Consider the following 21,027-nt stretch of genomic DNA (forward strand, 5'->3'; position numbering starts at 1 on the left):
ATGGACTGGTGCATGATACGGGAGAAAACAGTGTATGTAGCTCGTGGCTGTCCCCGAAAGTGGATAGCGATCTGGACTAAATGGAATGTTTACTGTGGCAATTTGTGTGAACCCCCAATAGTCCCCTTCCTTGACGAACCACTGACGCCTTAATGTATGTAGAAAGCGACCATCTTGTACTGTACACCATCATAATTTATGACATCTCTGTGTGATCATGAATCTGTAACACTCAAATAAGAAATGATTTCTTGTACGCAATGACCATTTTTTCTGGATGTTTTAATAAAAAATGTTATTAAAAAAAAAACAGTTATGATGAAAGATGTGTTTTGCCAAACGTGAAAAACTTAGCACTTGATAAAAGCCAAAACATTGCTCATCTAACTTGACAGTATCCCAAAAAGGATAAATAATACAATGCGCGCTGGCACAGTCACTGGTCGACCATGACATTTGTCAATTTAAGTGCAGAACTCTGTCATTCGAATCATTTCTAATAGTAATATGACCCATTTTTTCCACTTTTTGGAATATTGACAAATTCGAAGTTCTGGATTTGAGTGATACGCATTTCAAGCAGATTAGGGGATATACAGATTTATAATTTCTGAATGAAAATTTGGCATACACATTCTTCAGCATTGTTTTTAATATTGCACATTATGCAACCAACCAAGCGTTTTTTCATTACCGACTCAGCGCATCTACACTTAGCATTGAAAAAGTGCTTACTGCAACAAAACGTATGTCAGTTGACTGTTAATTATTTCTGTACCTCTACACCTGAAAATGGACTTTGGATACCTAATCTGAGTCATGCAGAATCATTTGATCCTACGCTCTGAAATTTTTCCCTGCAACATAACCGGACACAGTGGAAGAGCCATCTAATATCTCCATTAGTATCCGCAATTCTTTTACGTTACTTGCTGTTTTTGTTTACATTACGTATTAACTGTACACGGTCAGTGGATTTTAGTGTATATAATAATTAGCTCTTTTCTAACATCATTGTAATCGGTTTATACTACAATCATCTATTTACTATCTCCCTAATTGAGGGTTGTGCTACCTTGTCATATTGATCAGAGGCCACAAAAGCGTTTTGCAGGCTCTGGGAGTCATCTTGTTCAAGATAGATATGAAACATCTCAAAGGCTTGATTGTTAGTCTTTGTGATCATGTTGTTGAAACACAACCTCTTTACATGCTTCTACCCTTCTTTCACTCAACAGTTTGTGTGTGTTCTATGCAGTGATGCTGCGGAAGAGCGAGTAGTTCATGAGGTTTGACTGCTATCACCCGGGGCACGTACTTAATGAAATGTTGTGTTAAGGGACATTGGGTTAGGTTGTTCAAAGTTTGGATAGGAGTGAGCCTGAATAGTTGTACGCTATCTTTACTAGAATGAATTGGTGGTGACTATTTGCTGACATTAATTAGTGGGCAACCCTGGAGAATTGATGTGTTGTGAAGTGCAACCTACTCAGTGTAGTTGTTTAGATATGTGGTTGTGGCCAACCTAGGAGACTGGGCTGACCCATACATAGCTTAAATGCCCTGTAGATTTCTTCGTAGAGGCGTGAGGCAGTATTCAGGGTACCTCTGCATTAACAAGATAAAGGCAATATGTTATCCATTATGCACCCTTCTTGGGCACTGGACTATGCCAATAGGCTGTACCTTCTATAACAAATGGGGTTGAGTACGTGTTAATGTGGGATGATGGAACAGATTCAAAATGTATACAGAAAAGTTGGCTTTCCTGCTGTACTTCAAAATTATTCGCAAAATAATACCAAACTCATCTACTGTATCAAGTAATAAGCTTCACAACTGAATTCTTTTATTTTTCTTTGGTTTATCTAGAGCTTGTTTACATCAGAGAGAGCACTAATTCATATACAGTTCATGCACAGAATACCTTCATTAAAGTTTGACCGTTTTGATGCTCCAAATACATAAATGCAGTGAAAGCCATTGTCAGTGAAAACCATCACCAAAGCGAACAAGGAGCATGTACAACAAAATTAAAGTGTAGGCAATAAAGATATTGAAGTTTCAAGGAATAGCCAAAAATGTTATTCTAAAACTGAAAATATAAGTCAATGGCTCCTATTTATCAAAGACCAGTCCTGTGTTTTTAACATCATGGCAGGATTATTTCAGAATTGTTATGGATCCCACGTTTAAAGTCCTCATTAGCAAGGTTCTGGACACAGTGGAATCTATAGCTTCCTATGGCTTGTAAGGATCCGTGGCCACAGAGTGCAGCATCTTAAAAAAATTCTTATGGCCAGATTTCTTTTGGTATAAACTCAAGTTCTGACCTCATCTTAATTGCCAGGAGTTATCGCAATCCTTTTAGGATTTTTGTATGGTGGTGGGTCGAGGAGCAGATTATTTAGACTTTGGGCATCAGTGGGTGTGGTTGGTGTTGTTTCATTGGGGGCAGTTTCCCTTGGCTTAGGGATCATTGTGAAGTAGATGTCCTTTATGTGCAATCTGTTCTACCATCTGCACACAGTGAACAATGCACTCGCTAGCCTATCTGGGAATCGTACTAGTGCAGAAAGTGCTCTACCCCTGGATCTAAACCTTCCCTGCACAGAGCACCCAGTCATTCGCATATGTCTGTGCTGTAAGAAGACTTCCGTTTCCACTGTTTCAAGCTAACCCTCTAGTGTGACAAAACTGCAAGCAGCACCCTAATTGCTATAGCATGATTCACGTGAATTAAACCTAGGAGGATAAGGTAGGATGTAATAATAAAAAATAAAGATAAAAACATTGGCGATAATTAGTGACCGTATGCTTTTAAACTGTCACTGGTGGGACACAATGCAGCGCAGAGATTACCATTGTGGAGGGTTTGCGATACAGTAGCATGAAGTCAAAATAAACAAACTGTTGGAAAGGAAGAGTGCTAGGTGTCACGGTGCCAAAATCATAAAAGCACCAACAAAACTTTATTTTCTATGGAACTTTTTCAGCAAGTGACCAAATATGGAGGTGAAATAGGCTTAGAAGCACTGATACTCAGAAAGAGTTGCATTAGTTTAACAGCTTCACAGTAAAATTACATGCTGCAAAAAAAATGTCAGAATTTAGGACCCTGATACAGAGTAAAGGGTCACTTTGTGGTTGAAAAGTAGAGTGAAAGGCCCAATCTGTAATCAGTAAGTCAATATGGCTGAATATTCTAAGACTGAAACACAAAACTTAACACAAAATGCACTAGAATAATTTATTGCATCCAACTGAAAAAGGCAAAACCAGGTAAGCGTAATGCTATGTGTTGAGGGCATCTTCCACGCTCTACCTCAGCTTATTTCCCCATCAAGCGTTAAGCTTGGTTGGTCAGTTTATTAGTCATTTGTGGATCATGCTTGGATCCCCCCATGCAGGCAGGGCTCTTGCTTATGCTGGAGTTCTCCTCCCACTGCTGGGGGGTCTTTGCTTGGATGGATAATGCATGCACAGGTCCTGCCAGCTCCTCCTTCAGGGTGTCATTTACAAGTCTGTGCCTCTGGAGCAAAGTCATTCCCTCAAAGCGCTTGCAAACCACCACCACCTTGAAGTGGGTCTCGGACCCTGGGGGAACGCTGTGCATGTGGCTCTCATTGTAGACCTGAATGTGGACTGGCTCCAGCTGGCTAGCAAGCTTGGTGCGGATGGATGATTCCACTGGCCTCTCCATGTTGGGAAATGTGGCAGAACCACCTAGTCGCAAGGCTGACTGGAACAATGTTCTGCTAGTCTTGAGCAGACGCAAAGCAATCATTAGGACAATGCTGAAATGAAGAGAGATGGATGTTAAACGATCGGTCCAAAACAGTGAGATCACTGGAATTTGCTGTGTTCTTAGTTTTTTTCCAAATCCAGATTGGCATACAGTTCACAACAATTTAAAACACACATGGGAACATCATTCAGTTACCTTGAGCAAAAAACATACTTCATTATTTGACGTCGAGTCAATTTAGAGAAACAGGACTGGAGCTTCCCTCGCCCCATCTCAAAGCACCCAACAGCAAAATCCGAAGTAGGCATATTACGCCATGGTGAGAAGACCGAGATAACTTCACAGGAGACACATATGGACTACGATAAATGATTATATGAACAGGAACCACACCTGGACTAAAACAATGATTATATGAACATTACATGGAAAAATATCACTTTCTATTTAGTTTTTTCAGAAAAATTAGGTGATTTGACAAATGATACACCACGTTTCTAGTAACAAAACTGTGTAAGGGGAAGGTAAGCTAAGGGTCAAGCTGAAACAATAAAAGAAACCTACCCAAAAATGTAAAGCACTGACAAGGCCCAGTTTTGACTTTCATTTGGTGAAAACGTTATTTCCGCCTTCGCTTAGACATAAAACAGGTACTGAATGGGCAGAAATCCAAGCTTCCTCAGCATGAGAAGAGTAGAACACAACAGTGACTGTACAAAGTTCCCTTAGAAACCCCTTCCTCAATTATCACGCCCCCAGGAGCATCATGTGCAGCTGCCTTTTATGTTTCCCCTACATGCATTTCTGTATTTAGGCGAGACCTAATTATGAGAATAAGCATTGGCAAAGCCAATAGGTCTCACCTCTGAGTGCTATTGACTTAGTTAATGTTTTTTAGCCATGTGTTCAGTAAACTCGAAACTGTGCAGCATGGCTAAATCTAAGCAACACGAAGGGTGAATGTGAGGAGGAAAAGCAACGCAAGACAGAGAGAGCATGTGGACGGTGGTAAAGAGGCAAACGGGCAAGAAACAACGAAGAAGGCGACACAACATCAACCGCAACATAGAGGAGCAGAGAGAAGCATGCGGGCGACAGTGAGCAATACAGAGTGCCAGGAGAGAAAAGTTTGTGAGAGTGATAGCTGAAAAACACATTCACTCTTGTGGAATGCTTAACCAAAAAGGAAAAAGTAGCGCTTGAAAAGTAAGCAGTGGAAGCATCGAAGCCAGCCAACGAAAACAGATGGTAAAGAGTTTATGCTTCATAGGAGAAAGCAACACAAAATCTGACTAGCTGGGTCACAAATAAGAAGCAGGCAGAGAGCGGTCGCAAAGGCCCCAAACCTCCGTATTTTCATTATATGTCCATAATATGTCTTTCACAACCAGACAGCAGGCTTGACCTTAAAATGACATATCTCACAAATACATTTAAAAAAAAACATGAAATGAAAGCATAGATTGGGCTTCAAGACCCGACAATGAAGTTGACTACTTTCTAGGGTGATGTGCACAAGTGCAAGAGCACAATGCCATCATTTGCAGTGAAGAGAGACAAAGACGGACGTCAGATGACCCACTACTCGGACTGTATGTTGTGGTTAGCTGACGCAAAAGTTGAATGGCACTTGAACCAACCAATGGATGAAGAGGGCAGACCAAAAGATCTTCTATGTATCTATATGTGTGTCTTAAGGCCACACCTAAAAAGATTACCCTTATTGTATGACCCATTTTTAAGCTTTCAGAAGGTTACTTAATATCATAAAATGTAAATACTCTGGTAACCCTGTCCCTTCATTAGAATATGAATAATTTGCCCTGCACTAAACAAGTAAGTTACTTGATTACTTTAAGTAGGACTAAATTAAGTGTGTGACCTTTGACTCCATTACCATAACTTGGCTACACAAGGAGCTTACTCCAATTGCTTACTCTTTAAATGGCTTCCCTGTCTTTAATTATAATTTCAGATTTCATTTTTTATTAATTCTTATCGCAAGTATTGCTATTAACAGTTTAAAGGTTGTTCGGTTTACTGACTTTAGAAGGATGGAAGACTAAGTCCGGCGTGCCACAATTCGAATTTATGGCATACAAATCACAACAGATGCCAGAGGCAAGAATTAAGTAATTGAGCCACCTTGATGACTCTGAATGTGATCACTTTGATTACTTGGCCTTACATGTGATAACAGGAGATTAGACTGATTACTTTACCCTTCATACACTAGATGTACAGAACTCCGCTCCGATAATGTGGTCCCCAGCACAAAATTCTCAACTTCTGGCCGGGATACAGGTTATAAACCACTTACAGTCTCCAACTGAATAAGGGAAACGACTGCCTGTTCCTCAAGGATTCTTTGTGGTATCCATAAATAAACGCTTGCCTACGGAAGCAATGGACACTGGCCTACCAGAAAGATACTACAGCTGCACAAGCTCGTAATCATGGAATGCCTCCCACAAAATAAGCATTGGCAAAGCCATTCGGTCTGACTTTGGTTGCCTGCATTTTGGCTTTTTCAATGCTTGCTTTGCAAGGGAATTTGTTTAAATTTGTTTAGACTTCCAGGCCATCGCCAATGTAATAAAAATGGAGAAAAAAATGGTCTTAAAAAGCACACAACGGTGTAAGTCAAAGAAATTGTTTACAGCAACGGTTGAAGCAAAGTGACTCACTGCCCCATGCTGTATGCAATAGTAGGTAGAACACAAATGGAAATGTCAACAACAGATCAATAGATGAAGAGGGTTGGTTGAAAGGATCTTTCAGTTGGTATAGTATATGAATAATTTTACTAAAATCAAAAGGTCTTGGCTAACACCAGGCCAATGACTGGTGCTATCAATACATCAACAAGGTATTGTACTATACCATGCTTTCGCAGCTCAAGATATTTCCTTGATCTTGGACTTCACTAGTTCAGCAGAGGTGGCGGTTTCATCATGCTTGACATTCCTGAAAGACTAACAGTCTTCATTGGCGTATGGTATTTCCAGGTATATGAGAGTCCTTTTTGCAGGGCTTTGGATTTTCTTTGACACCATGACAATACCTAAATCCTTCTAATGTTTTTACGATGCTCATAGTTAACTGAACCGAGAGCTGTGGTATCTGTTCTTACCCTTTTTGACTTCTGTGGACTCCCCCTTAATTATTACTGGAATCTGGGGACCACCAATGAACAGTTACAGGAATTCAGGGGCCACCACAGAATCATTAGACGAAGCTGAGAACCACGAATTGCTAAATTTTGATGATTTGAACCTCAAAACAATACAAACAAAAAACAGACATAAGCATTCATCAAGCAAATTCACAAACTATGAAATATTTTATTTAATTCACAAATATATAAAAAGAAAGAGTCCATTTTTATGGGAAGGTCTGGGCTTTTCAAAATTCAACTGAGGCCACCCATCTTCCATACTACATTCTGTTTGATGGATTTTCACTGCTTCCACAAATCAATCTGAGGACACCAACATACTTTTTTTGTCTCCAATTTCAAATTCCTCCACTTTTAAGGAATGTTTAAAAATGTTTTATTTGTTTCAATATATATAAACTTTATTAATCCGTTAATACTATTTAAAAAAAAAAATCTAAACAGTCGCAGAACCCCTTGAGTAGTTGTCTCAGACCCAATGGGTCCCCAGAACACTGGTTAATAGATGTAGTGATCGTCCGATCAGAATTCTAGTGTTCAGCATGTTGTAACACACGCTGAACACCCACCCAAAACAGGCGTCACCAGTCAGGTGACCCTGGCAATAAAAGGAGCCGATTCTTTTTATCTATGTACACTGTGTGCATTACCTTCAAGTAGCTCATCCAAAGGTTAAACTGAGCAAAGATATTATCCTCGGACACCTTTCTGTTTTAACGCTAAATTGTCCTGAATGTGCCAGCAAATGAAAGGGAGCCAAGAAAGGGTTCTGGTTCGGCTGCAGTGCAAGAGCCCATGCGCGAACCAAGCCATGAAATATTTGGCAGGTAAATCATGCAACAATCATCAAATAAAGGGAAGTTAAATTCTCTAGAAAGCGCTTCGACGCCTCGTCAGGGGCAGTAAGCCCTATATAAATGCAATTACAATACAATATTAAATTACATATATTTCCTTAACATAAGGTAGTCTTTTTATCTTTTTATTTAGTCAATGCATATTCCCAATATCATTCTACATCCTTCGCCCACCTCCGTAAATCTATTCCCTCCTATTCATTAATGAGCAGATTCCCACACCGAATGTTTCAAGCTGGCTCGCATTGCCCAGCCAGGCCTCTCCCGGGGTGCCTTAACATCAATAGGGGGTGTGATAAGGAGAGTAAATTTAACTGACCAGTTTTCTCCAGTCAGACGTAGCTCAGTTTAGAGTCACTTACTTGAAGAACTCAGCGCATTCTACTGTATGCAAACGTAGAGCCGAGTCCCAAATGAACTACTGTACGCCATCTTGGAAAAGTACGAAAACCACCAAACCTATTGTAGTTCATAAAAATCAAAGATTTGCTCATCGTTCCAAACCAGTTTTTCAAACACTAGAACTGTAATTTCAATTATCTTACAAGCGATCCAATAAATGTTTAAAACAGTTCCTACCGTTTTATTTCAGAATAATATCGCACTATTTAAATAGCAAATGTATCAACAAAACATTAGAAAATAGCTCAATATTTTTCTTCTCCCCAGAAATTTAATCTGTTCGTGTTTTCATTTTCGCCCGCCTCTCTTTACTTTGACTTCAGCGCATTCTTTTCCAAGGTGTCTGCTCCGATTTCCGATGGAAAACGGACTAACATGAGGGCATGCGCCATTCAGGCCAATCGAGTGGCTTGATACCAGATTACGCGCCGCGGCGCTGAAGAAATAACGCTTCCGCCCGCCCCAAAGATGTGTCGGCGGTACCTTTTGTTGGTCCGTAGAGCTTCATTTAAAATGTATTCTCGCAAAGAAAAAAAAGCGCTATGTTTCATGAAAAAAACCTATATAATGAGCGTTACGTTTTATATTCATCAGTAATAATTAAAAATCCGTGTGAACTATATTTTTAAAGACAAAAGCAGTATTTTGATTTAAAAATACTAAACCACCGTTTTCATAAACTTTTTCTTTGAAACGCCCTATAAATCATTAGTTTGTAAGATGGCTCCTGCGTTTACGTAGTCTTTAAACGACCTCTAAAGTGGTTTGTTTTCCTTATCGTGTCAGAGATAGGGTTAAAGTCTGCTTGGCACGTCACAGCGGTGAAAGCTTATGTTTCTTCCCTCATGACGCTCATCTGACTGCGGAAAGAAAAGGTAGAAGTGTAGCTGGCAGTCTTTGGTATCGATCAGAAGTTACATGCACGTTATTCGGGTTCTTCTTCTCGAAGTCTCTCAGTAAAGTGGCTTGGACACACTTGGAAGGCACTGGCGACAGGCTATCCAGTTGATTCGACAAGAATGGATCTCACCTCTCCCAAAACGGAGGGGCCCCCACAGCTTCAGTTTCCGAAAGCAGAAATATAAACGGCCTAATACTTTCTTTGCAGAGAGGTTAACAGACTTGAGTGTGCCAGACACTGTCATCTATTCTTTAACTGGCTGCACTGTCCGTTCTTAAGAGTATACCAAAGGCAACAAAGAATCAGATCAGAAGGAGAACATTAGCCTTGCTCTCCTAGAATAGGAGGGGGGAGGTAGTCCTGCCAACTGAGATCACTGCCATCCTCTGACGTCCCCAATCTGCAAGTGTGCACCTTCCCCCAGCATGGAGTGCGAGCGCATGGATAGCCTGGATGGCTGGGTGGCAATCAAGCCCAATGTCTTCGAGGAACCAGACAAATTCAGACTAGTCTTCATTGTGTGCTGGAATGAAATTGAAAGCAAATTTGCAGTAACCTGTCACAATCGGACCCTTCAGCTGCGACAGCGGCGCCAGTCAGGTGGTGGACAGGAGGATGAAGAAGATCAGCGCACAAGCTGGGCTGGTATATTCTCAGTCCGGGATCTGCAGCTCATCAACCAACAGCTGTCTGGGGTATGTGAGGAGCTGAAGCCCTGTTTTCCAGCTCTGCCAGTGTTTGAGTCAAGTGGTACTCTCTGGTCCTTGATATTTCCAGTCGAAACGGGGTTTGAAGGGGCTGAAGAGGAACTAGAGGCAACTTGCCGTAACCTTGAATCCTACTTCAAAACAGCCACTGAGCTCTGTGGTCGCAGCATAGTCCTGGATTCCCTCTTTGCAGAGGACCAGGGGGATATTGATCAGTACTTCGAGAACCTGCACGAGTTTCGGAAGCAGACTCTGGAGGACTGCGTGACCAGGGCTAAGGAAGAGCTCCGGAACATTCTCCATCAGCATAAACATGCCAATAAGATGGTGGATCTGGTGAAGGTGTATGAAAAAGAAGATGAATTATACCAAAACCTTGTTACAGTGGCTACTGAGTTCTACCAATATTTACTGCAGCCATTCAGAGACATGAGAGAACTTGCAGTATTATACAAACTGGAGATCTTGAAATCTTTGAAAATGGATGATCTGGGCCCCAAAAGAATAGAAGCTCTGGAGAAGGATGTTGAAAAGTGGAGTGGACGCGCTGAGCAGGCTGTGTCGTCTATTCAGGATGTGACTGTGAATTACTTTAGAGAGACTGTTAAGGCACTGGCTGCAATGCAAAAACAGATGGAGATGGACGGGAAGAGGTTTGGTCACACTGCCTGGGCTGCAGCAGTGCCTAGGTTAGAGAAGCTGAAATCTATGTTGGCGAAGGAGACACTGCAGCACATGCGGGCGAGAGAGCTATGCCTCAATCACAAAAGGGTGGAAATTCAGAGAAGCATGGAGAAGTTGACAGAGCGGAACATGGATGCCATTGACCAGCTGGAGATTCAATACTATGAGACCCAACTGGAACTGTATGACGTGCAGTTTGAGATACTAAAACACGAGGAGAGGCTGCTTATTACACAACTGGACAGTATAAGGCGTCAAATCAAGGAGAAGGAGGAAGAAGTTATCTATTATGATACATGTGAAGACCCAGATGAGCTTCAAGAAAATGAGCCGAAGGGGTTACTGCATCACCCTGAGTCAGCAGAGATGAAAACCCTCAATATGAAGGCACAGCGTCTGGAGTCTAAACGAGGCAATATATGTGCAAGAAGAGCCTATCTCAGGAACAAGAGAGATCAATGTGAAGAGACCCAGAAAATGAAGCTGCAACAAGTAGAAAAGACCACGAAAGAGTATCATCAGCATCACAGCATACAGATAAAGCGAAACAGAAAAAAGGAAGAAGACCAGAAAAAGAAAGAGTTTGTTGACCAGGAGCGCCAGAGAACGCTGCAGAGATTGTTGACTTTTAAAGGGAAGTGCCCATCTCAGTTTGTACTGAAAACATCGCGGTCACAGCCTCAAAGTTTGAAAGTGCTTCAGGATCTTTCCCACCGGCCATTATCGCCCTCTATCAAATCCAGCCACGCGCCCTCCATGCAGCCAAAAGTACGGCCACGATCCAAGGTACTTGGAAGAGGGAAACCTCGAAGTGCTCTGGTAGATGTTCCTGTACAGATTTTTGTTTCACCAAATGTACCAAAAGACGAAACCTTCAGTGACCGGGTGATTGAAGAATCCAGAAATGTGTTTCCACCACCCCCTCCATTACCTCCTCCACCTCCTCCTCCACCCCTACCACCTCCTCTTCCTTTTTCACGAAATGCCATCTCTCAACCTCTTTCACCAGACCCCTCTTTGAAAACTTTTAACAAGCCATCAATAAGTGAAGGATTGTCTGGAAATGGCGCTGAAGCAAAGCTACAAGAATCTGGGAAGAATGTTTCCAACCACTATTCTGGATCAATGGATGAAATCTTGGCCTCCTTGAAACGCGGTGAAATTCTACTTCGTAAAGTCCAGCACTCAAGTACCCCAGCAACAGACACTGGCCCAAGGGACAGCATCCTCTCCTCCATCAGACAAGGAGTGAAACTGAGAAAAGTTGTCCGTGAGGACAGAGCAGACTCTAGTAATGAACCAGAATGTGAGCTGGAAAGAAGTATCAAAGCAGCTATGAAAAGAATTAAAAAAGTATCTGCTGACTCAGAAGATGAGGAAATGCAGGAGTATAAAAGTGGAGAATGGGACTCTTAGAAACATAGCCACCAGTTTGCTCCACATTTCATTCATTGGATATATTAGAGAGTGAGTTTATACCCACAGCACTGAGCATATATATATGGAGGAAAACTATTTATATTTCATTGTATGTTTTAAGTAAATCAGTTATTGAACGTTTTCTAAACTATTTAACTGGTTGTTGCAGAACTGATTTCTCCATATGTCTAACCAGCAGCTCTTCATGACAAGTAAGCATGGAGTGAACATGATTAGATTTTTTTTTGTTTTTGGTCTTATCACATTATGATTACAGTGCAACTTGGTGATTCAAATGTTTGTATGAGGGAGGCCCCAACTTATGAAATTGAATTGCAGTTAATGGTGGATTAATGTGTACTCATAAAATTATTGAAGAGGACTTCAGGGGGAATGCTATCTCCAAGTTTATTTTTCAGCTGGAAGTGCCCTACCACCATTCCTCTTATAAGGAAGTGTTTATATGACAAAAAGTTCTGATCGCCAGCCTGCTAGCCAAACTGATTTTCAAGATTGGACTTCCTTTTTTATAAATCCGGACTCCATGTGAAGAGACTTGACTCCTGTGTGAATCAGTGCATGCCCATCTAAAATAACAGGACGTATGGTGTGCTGCCACACTGAGGAATTTGTGCTTAATAGATTATCGTAAAAAAGTAAAACTGGGCAACACAAATGCTAGTGAAACCGGGTGATTGCAATATATAAAAACACCAACGGTCCCAAAATATTATTTTTTGTCAAATATAAATCACTTTACAAGCAGCAAAACGGTGTATAGAAAGATCTATTTGCAAACTGCAATAAAAGTTCAAAAAATCAGAACTACCTGAAGGATACGCATCAGAAGCTCAGTGTAGTTATGCAACCCACTTATATACTAAGTGACCAGACTACAACTACTGAGAAAGTAATAATCGACCCCAATGTGAACAAGTGACGAGTTTTCAATAGAAGAGGTAGTGGGCATATTATCTAGGGAATATTTTATGGTTTGCCTTTGGGAAAGTTCTACAACAGAATCATTGTTTTCATTGTATGCCCTTAAAGAATACAGTGGCAAAAAAGAGGATTGCCAGGCCTTTGAAAAAGGCAATTATCCTGGGCTTTCCAGACTAAGGGGGACCCTCACCTCTCTCCAACATAAAATGTAGGCCTTAAGTCTACTAATATTTGCTGCTATCACCCTCTTGAATGGTGTGAATTAGTGTTCAATATAAATGAATGGTCACAAACATTAGCTCTACCCATTTGAATACTCCGTTGCATATGTTAATTTTTATCCATTAAGAAATTTGGTAAAGCATTTTCCACCCACAGAAATTACTGGTAGAAGGGGACTGTTAGACTAACCTAGTTTACCCATTTGTCTGCTACAACAGCCAAGCTGTTTGCTACTTTGCTCAGCCTGTACATTGACATAGCTATGTTGCCGTTGTTTCATACAGTGTTTTGTGATGACAGCAGTTCCTTGGGCAAAACCTTTATGTTGACTGAAATGATGTGCTCTGATATGTCGTTAAGAAGTCCACAATGGCAGAAGTAATTTTGTTCTGAAGTTAAGGAACGGCACTGGAGGCAAAATATTACCTTGTCCATGCTTCAACAAAATGTTCACATTCAGGTCCAGCACAGTGGTGGGATTGGACTTCTATGGAACTTGAACCTTAAACTACATTGTATTCAGAGAACAGTATATAATGTTTGTCGGATAATTAATAATGTAATTAAGTACACTGACTGCTGTGTGGAGTGTTTCATTGTCTGCTGCCAGCTGACAGTGGAAGGATTGGCTGCAAAACAGTACTAGGGTATTCATTAAAAACTAAACACTGGCTTTGTCACTATGACTTACTTTGTCATTCATTGTATTTAGTGTGTGCCTATTGCGCTCAGATACATGGCATGTTTGTATAATGTGTAGTATATGTAGGGAGACAGACTGCAGGTACTCCACTGTTGGTTTTGTGCTTAATGAGGCTGACACAGCCAGTCGTAAGCACAGCTGTGTGTCATGTGCAGGATGTAGGCTGATGCACACCAGCATCCCGCGATGCACTCACGGGATTTCTACTATGTCAAATGTTCAAAAGTAATTCCCATGTTATTACGGGTTATGTAGAGTGGTTTACTGCCTATTGGCTAAAGTGTGTCAAAATGAAGACTTTTCAAATCTATAGACCACAACTTTGAAACCATATTCCTTCAAAATGGCATTTGTGCTCTATGAAGCTCTGTATAGAAAAAGTGGTTATTATTAAGAATGTCTGAAGTGATTTTCTAAAAGCAGAATGTCTGCAGCTGATTTAACGCCAAATGATGTGTTTCTCTACAGAATCATCTTTTGAGTCAGGATTGATCAACCACAAATTGTTTCCTGCTGTTTGTAGAACAAAATAGCAATGGAGCAAATAGTTAGTCCGGCTTGTTACGTTGCGAAATTCTTCTTATTGTTATCTCAACTTTCTTTGATCCAGGATACTGATTTCCTCTTAGTATTGTTCATTTTGCTTTACAGTAGAAGTTCTGGAGTAGTTAATACCTGTAATAGCTAAATCTTAAAAATAGTACCATACAATTCACATCTTTCCCTGTTTGCTAGGTATGGGCCCAGTTAGACATCCTACAGTTACACTGACCAGTTTCTTTATGTGTGTGCTTCCATTTTTCCGTATTAAAATTTGCAGTGCCAAATGGCTGTCAAACCGGAATGACAAACAATTCTGGCTCAGAATGCTACTACGATCAGGTTTCTAGTATTTTGGATGTTTTGAGTGGTTGCTTTGCTATGTTCATTTTGGGCTATTTTATTAGTCTACTTGGTGGAATGTAAAGTTTAAATCATGCCTTTTGTTATACGAATAGGAAGAGCTTACTACACATCAAGGTCCATACAATATCCCCTGTTTAACAAGTAATATATGATGTGGCCGATGTTTCACATCTCAGCTAGCAATTGAATCTTTTTTTGTGTGGATATTTGCAATTTAACAACAATTTCTTTATCAACACATTGGGCTTGATTTGTAGACTGCATTTCAGCGTTGCTCTCAACAGCACAACACATAAATCCTTAATTCACAAATCTGATTTGTGTTCATTAAAACGCTTAGGCGGCTAGTGCCAGAGCTCTGACTTGTGCTTTTTTGTTATTCTTTGGCTTCCTTCATGATGGATGAATAGAGACCTGCTAAAGTTAGACTCTCCATCGTTCGCCACCCCCTCTCTGCTCACCAATGTTGGTGAAGAAACGATGTTGGAAAGCATGCTTCTACAAAACCATTAAGTTCTAGAGATATCATAATTTTAAGTTACAGTCGTGGACCCTAAATCTCAGTATTCCTGTTCTGAATGGTCTATCTATCAGGCGGTCCAGTGAGGGTCACTTTTAAGATATGGGCCCATGAACTGTGGCATCCTTTCAGGACAATCTTTTGGTCGCTATTCAAAATCCTGTACCAGTAGTCTCCATTCTAAGCATTAAAGGTCAAAATTTGTTTGTACAGCAACTAGTCACCCAAGTGCCCCAGACATCTATCACCAGAGGTCTGGTTAAAGCTACCACCTCTTTTGACATTAACAATACTCTGAAACTTTGAGCTATTTGTCAGCTGCTACCCCTTCTCTGTATCTGTTCTCTGTATCTGTTCATTTTGTTATGTATGCTTTAACCCCTTCGATGCGAGTGACGGAGCAGTTCCGTCATGCTCGTCGGTTGCGCTGTGCGCATGACGGAACCGCTCCGTCATGGCCCCGCCCGCGCATGGAACCTTTAGCACGGCGCGGTAATCTGCGCCGCGCTGAAGGGGTTAAGACAACTTGATTTGTAAGTCATTGTTAGTCTCAGTCACTTTCTTCTTAAACCAATATTTGGCACTCCATGTACTACTTATGGCTGCTGAGAAACTAGAGCAAAGTACAGATGTATCATAGACAACATGCTACATTTTAACACAATGTCTGACAGCTTTGTACTAATGACTGGCCTTAGAAACAAAGGGCTATATTATAAACGTAAGGCTCTCATGGTTCAACCATAATACTTCTGTTGTAAAATAATGATTGAAAAGTTATCTAACCCAGAGCTAATACTTTAGTGTATTTATAGCTACATCATTTCCTCAAGAGAAGGGCCTTTTGGTTTTATATGCCTTATTTTAGTTGACCTACTACCCAAATCTAATTTAACAGCTCATTCTTTAAATATGTATCGCTCTGATTGTACATTGAATATTTTTTTTAGCACTATTAATATACATTTTCTGAGTTTCAAAACATGTATCAGGTCATGGGGTTGGTACCAATATCTTGTCCTTGTTACCCATGGGGAGTTAAGTGTGGAGCTAGAATAATTGAGTTATCCCATTAGTGTACAGTAGTCCTTGTTGTTGCTAGTGTCACCAACACAGATTCTGGCAGTACTCTGTGACTGTGTAATTGCTGAGTGTAAGACTCCACCACTTTCAGCTTTGCCGTTGGTGGCCCTGGTCTCCTTGTAGAGTAGCAGAGGACAGCCCTGAACAGTACTTTGAATAAGATATATCCTGGATCTCAGATAACTTCTACTAGTTACCTGAAGAGCGGTCAGCTATACTCAAGCTGCTATCTTTTTCATGAACCTGCCACCAGCCCTCTCACATGTTCTGCCTGCTCTTAGCATTCTAAAGCTCACTTCTCAGACTATAGCCGGTCATCTGTTGTCATGTGTACTGTGTGTGCGTGCACACATTTCATGGTTTTTGTAAGTGGTTCTTGCCCTTAGCCCGAGCAGCCCGGAGTCATGGGTCAAAGAGCCCCTCCTGGTACAGAGAAAAGACATATGGCAACAGGATCATTGCTGTTTATACCTATTTACACGCATGCACAGTGCATACACAACACACATAGATTGGAGAGGCTACTGTGGGATGATGCAGGATCCATGCTTTTATACATTTCCAATTTTTCAAGCTAACTTTGGAAATCGAACACACCACACCCCCAATTAGGGTAGCTAAAATTTCAGTTTGGAAGTGAAGTACAGATTTCAGTAAGCATAAACACACCTAGAGTATTTCTTCATATCCACTTTCTTTAGGTAAATGGTTCCTTAAAAGAAGCAATAGGTTAAATAATGTGCATCAGCAACGAAGAATCCAATGTATTTATATAAACCTGTTTAAAACTGGTTAATCATTTTATTTCACTTTGTTGACAAAGTTATCCAAACAGTAAAATTTTATTTAAAAAAAGTAGAACGCCTAAAAATACATTCCAAACAATAGAATGACCCAAATAACTAATTTGCTGATAGAATTTCTTAAAATGTGACAAAAAGTATTGATTCATGAAACTAGTCATAGAATATGGATCTCATTTTAACAGGCCATGGTTAAAAAGCGACCAATTATGTTGCATGTGATTGGGAATGACAACATTTGAAGATATGGAAAGGCCACTCCATATTTGGGGGCTTAAGGTACTTGATATGAGCCAGTCTATAAAACTCGCCAAAAACATAAAGTGCATCATAGTTTTGGCAGAGATTTTACCTGAAGGGCATTGATTACCAATTTCAATAACAAATGATGTGTAATACCTCCGCTGACTCTAGTAAGTAGATAACAAGCATAAACCCTTGATTCCAAGACTAAATATCTTTTGAAGACTGGAACAGTTTTAAGAACAATAAAAACCTATTTAAAGATTTTTCAAGCTCCGAAGACTGTCTAAATGCATATGCTCTTAGTAAAACCTGCTTAACTACGAGCCGGCGCACGGACCACACCCCCCCAGTCTCCTCTGCTTTCGTCTAATTTTCTGGCGTCTGGAGGCGCATAAAGCCAGCCGCGAGGCCCAGCTGCGCGTGCCGCGCCCGGGCCAAGGGGTGCCCGTCATAGCTTGAAAGAGGCTGGACTGGGCCACCCCTCTAACCCCTGCGATTCGGAGTCTCACTCAAGATACTGAACAAGACATTGTGTGCATTGTAGCCCATTTTGCGATTTGTTCGTTGTTCCCTATCGGCTGCGCTGGCTTGTGGGCTTGTCAGCTCCCCTTGCATTTACACATTCTGTCCCCCGTTAGAACTTTTGTTAAACCCGTTGAAGCCCCCTTTGGGAAAAGGAAGGTTGTGGAGGGGGCAACTGGTTGGTGGAAAACACAAAGCAGCCAAAAAATCCAAGAAGACACAGAGCCTACCAGAGGGTGGGCGGCGTTCTCAATCGCATTGACGATTTAATGACAGATTGCGAGGGTTTATTGGCTCCAATTCCTGTTGATGCCTGTTTAGAGCAAAAGCCACAGCACACGAGACCCTTGCCAAAAAGGGGTGTATACCTAGTATGTTCAGGAAGGCAAAAGATGGTAAAGGTGCTCAGACTCAGGAAGCCTTGGCTGTGTCTCAGGATGCTCTACAAAATGTGATCAATGACTTACCAGCTTCTACTACTGAGCATCTATGCAGTAATAGATTTTCACCCTTGCAAGACTTACTTGAGGCCAGCATTGTTACTGAGATCATAGATGACATGGGGTAAGCCAAGAAAGGAAGCACCCCTGCCTAGCGATGTACCTTTGGTTAATCCTGAAGCTGCTATCTCCATTTCTGATATACATAAGGAGGTTTGTGCCCTGAAAACCCTCATTGGGACACTAACAGGACTTATCTACAGGTTGTTAGACGGGCTCAGAGATTCTAATAGAAAAGGCACAGAACCTAGACTGGAGTACATGAGGGAAGCCGACAGTAGGAAACAGCTGACCCATACAGCCGCATATGGCACTCCCTTAACAACAACTTCTAACACCGGCTTGAGTGAATGCATAGCTGAAACAGCCAGAAATGTAGTGAGGGGTAAGTTGGTTCAATCAGCATCAGAGGCATCATATAGACATTCACATCCGTTACATCCTTCACGTAGAGAAACAGTAAGGTGTAATAGCCCACAACGTTGGGTAGGACCTGGTACTTCCTTTGCCACCCAGGGGAATCAGTTATTGAACGTTTTCTAAACTATTTAACTGGTTGTTGCAGAACTGATTTCTCCATATGTCTAACCAGCAGCTCTTCATGACAAGTAAGCATGGAGTGAACATGATTAGATTTGGTGATTCAAATGTTTGTATGAGGGAGGCCCCAACTTATGAAATTGAATTGCAGTTAATGGTGAATTAATGTGTACTCATAAAATTATTGAAGAGGACTTCAGGGGGAATGCTATCTCCAAGTTTATTTTTCAGCTGGAAGTGCCCTACCACCATTCCTCTTATAAGGAAGTGTTTATATGACAAAAAGTTCTGATCGCCAGCCTGCTAGCCAAACTGATTTTCAAGATTGGACTTCCTTTTTTATAAATCCGGACTACATGTGAAGAGACTTGACTCCTGTGTGAATCAGTGCATGCCCATCTAAAATAACAGGACGTATGGTGTGCTGCCACACTGAGGAATTTGTGCTTAATAGATTATCGTAAAAAATAAAACTGGGCAACACAAATGCTAGTGAAACCGGGTGATTGCAATATATAAAAACACCAACGGTCCCAAAATATTATTTTTTGTCAAATATAAATCACTTTACAAGCAGCAAAACGGTGTATAGAAAGATCTATTTGCAAACTGCAATAAAAGTTCAAAAAATCAGAACTACCTGAAGGATACGCATCAGAAGCTCATTGTAGTTATGCAACCCACTTATATACTAAGTGACCAGACTACAACTACTGAGAAAGTAATAATCGACCCCAATGTGAACAAGTGACGAGTTTTCAATAGAAGAGGTAGTGGGCATATTATCTAGGGAATATTTTATGGTTTGCCTTTGGGAAAGTTCTACAACAGAATCATTGTTTTCATTGTATGCCCTTAAAGAATACAGTGGCAAAAAAGAGGATTGCCAGGCCTTTGAAAAAGGCAATTATCCTGGGCTTTCCAGACTAAGGGGGACCCTCACCTCTCTCCAACATAAAATGTAGGCCTTAAGTCTACTAATATTTGCTGCTATCGCCCTCTTGAATGGTGTGAATTAGTGTTCAATATAAATGAATGGTCACAAACATTAGCTCTACCCATTTGAATACTCCGTTGCATATGTTAATTTTTATCCATTAAGAAATTTGGTAAAGCATTTTCCACCCACAGAAATTACTGGTAGAAGGGGACTGTTAGACTAACATAGTTTACCCATTTGTCTGCTACAACAGCCAAGCTGTTTGCTACTTTGCTCAGCCTGTACATTGACATAGCTATGTTGCCGTTGTTTCATACAGTGTTTTGTGATGACAGCAGTTCCTTGGGCAAAACCTTTATGTTGACTGAAATGATGTGCTCTGATATGTCGTTAAGAAGTCCACAATGGCAGAAGTAATTTTGTTCTGAAGTTAAGGAACGGCACTGGAGGCAAAATATTACCTTGTCCATGCTTCAACAAAATGTTCACATTCAGGTCCAGCACAGTGGTGGGATTGGACTTCTATGGAACTTGAACCTTAAACTACATTGTATTCAGAGAACAGTATATAATGTTTGTCGGATAATTAATAATGTAATTAAGTACACTGACTGCTGTGTGGAGTGTTTCATTGTCTGCTGCCAGCTGACAGTGGAAGGATTGGCTGCAAAACAGTACTAGGGTATTCATTAAAAACTAAACACTGGCTTTGTCACTATGACTTACTTTGTCATTCATTGTATTTAGTGTGTGCCTATTGCGCTCAGATACATGGCATGTTTGTATAATGTGTAGTATATGTAGGGAGACAGACTGCAGGTACTCCACTGTTGGTTTTGTGCTTAATGAGGCTGACACAGCCAGTCGTAAGCACAGCTATGTGTGTCATGTGCAGGATGTAGGCTGATGCACACCAGCATCCCGCGATGCACTCACGGGATTTCTACTATGTCAAATGTTCAAAAGTAATTCCCATGTTATTACGGGTTATGTAGAGTGGTTTACTGCCTATTGGCTAAAGTGTGTCAAAATGAAGACTTTTCAAATCTATAGACCACAACTTTGAAACCATATTCCTTCAAAATGGCATTTGTGCTCTATGAAGCTCTGTATAGAAAAAGTGGTTATTATTAAGAATGTCTGAAGTGATTTTCTAAAAGCAGAATGTCTGCAGCTGATTTAACGCCAAATGATGTGTTTCTCT

At 40.8% G+C, this 21,027-nt stretch overlaps 2 protein-coding genes across 7 annotated transcripts; one reads left to right on the top strand and one right to left on the bottom strand.

Annotated features, from left to right (window-relative positions):
• Positions 1-1,819: 1,819 nt before the first annotated feature.
• BOLA1 (bolA family member 1) lies at positions 1,820-8,386 on the bottom strand. Of its 6 annotated transcripts, none has more exons than XM_085637666.1 (2): positions 8,363-8,386; positions 1,820-3,797 (listed from the first exon to the last, which is right to left on the bottom strand). In XM_085637666.1, the coding sequence occupies exon 2, from the start codon at positions 3,785-3,787 to the stop codon at positions 3,350-3,352; it is 438 nt and encodes a 145-aa protein (XP_085493792.1). In that variant the 5' UTR covers positions 3,788-3,797; positions 8,363-8,386; the 3' UTR covers positions 1,820-3,349. The 6 variants fall into 6 exon arrangements, with proteins under 6 accessions (XP_085493792.1, XP_085493788.1, XP_085493787.1 ...); XM_085637662.1 differs by lacking the exon at positions 8,363-8,386 and adding an exon at positions 8,146-8,246; XM_085637661.1 differs by lacking the exon at positions 8,363-8,386 and adding an exon at positions 8,103-8,159.
• Positions 8,387-8,959: 573 nt separating this feature from the next.
• LOC146773000 (WASP homolog-associated protein with actin, membranes and microtubules-like) lies at positions 8,960-20,538 on the top strand. The gene has a single exon (XM_085640109.1). The coding sequence runs from the start codon at positions 9,512-9,514 to the stop codon at positions 11,891-11,893; it is 2,382 nt and encodes a 793-aa protein (XP_085496235.1). The 5' UTR covers positions 8,960-9,511; the 3' UTR covers positions 11,894-20,538.
• Positions 20,539-21,027: the final 489 nt, after the last annotated feature.

Source organism: Triturus cristatus, chromosome 12 (genome assembly GCF_964204655.1).
Source record: "Triturus cristatus chromosome 12, aTriCri1.1, whole genome shotgun sequence".
In the NCBI taxonomy this organism is placed as follows: Eukaryota; Metazoa; Chordata; class Amphibia; order Caudata; family Salamandridae; genus Triturus; species Triturus cristatus.

What these genes read in the sequence shown, in the direction of transcription:
- LOC146773000 (XM_085640109.1), top strand. Translation starts at nt 9,512, where the DNA reads ATGGAGTGCGAGCGCATGGATAGCCTGGATGGCTGGGTGGCAATCAAG.
- BOLA1 (XM_085637666.1), bottom strand. Translation starts at nt 3,787, where the DNA reads ATGATTGCTTTGCGTCTGCTCAAGACTAGCAGAACATTGTTCCAGTCA.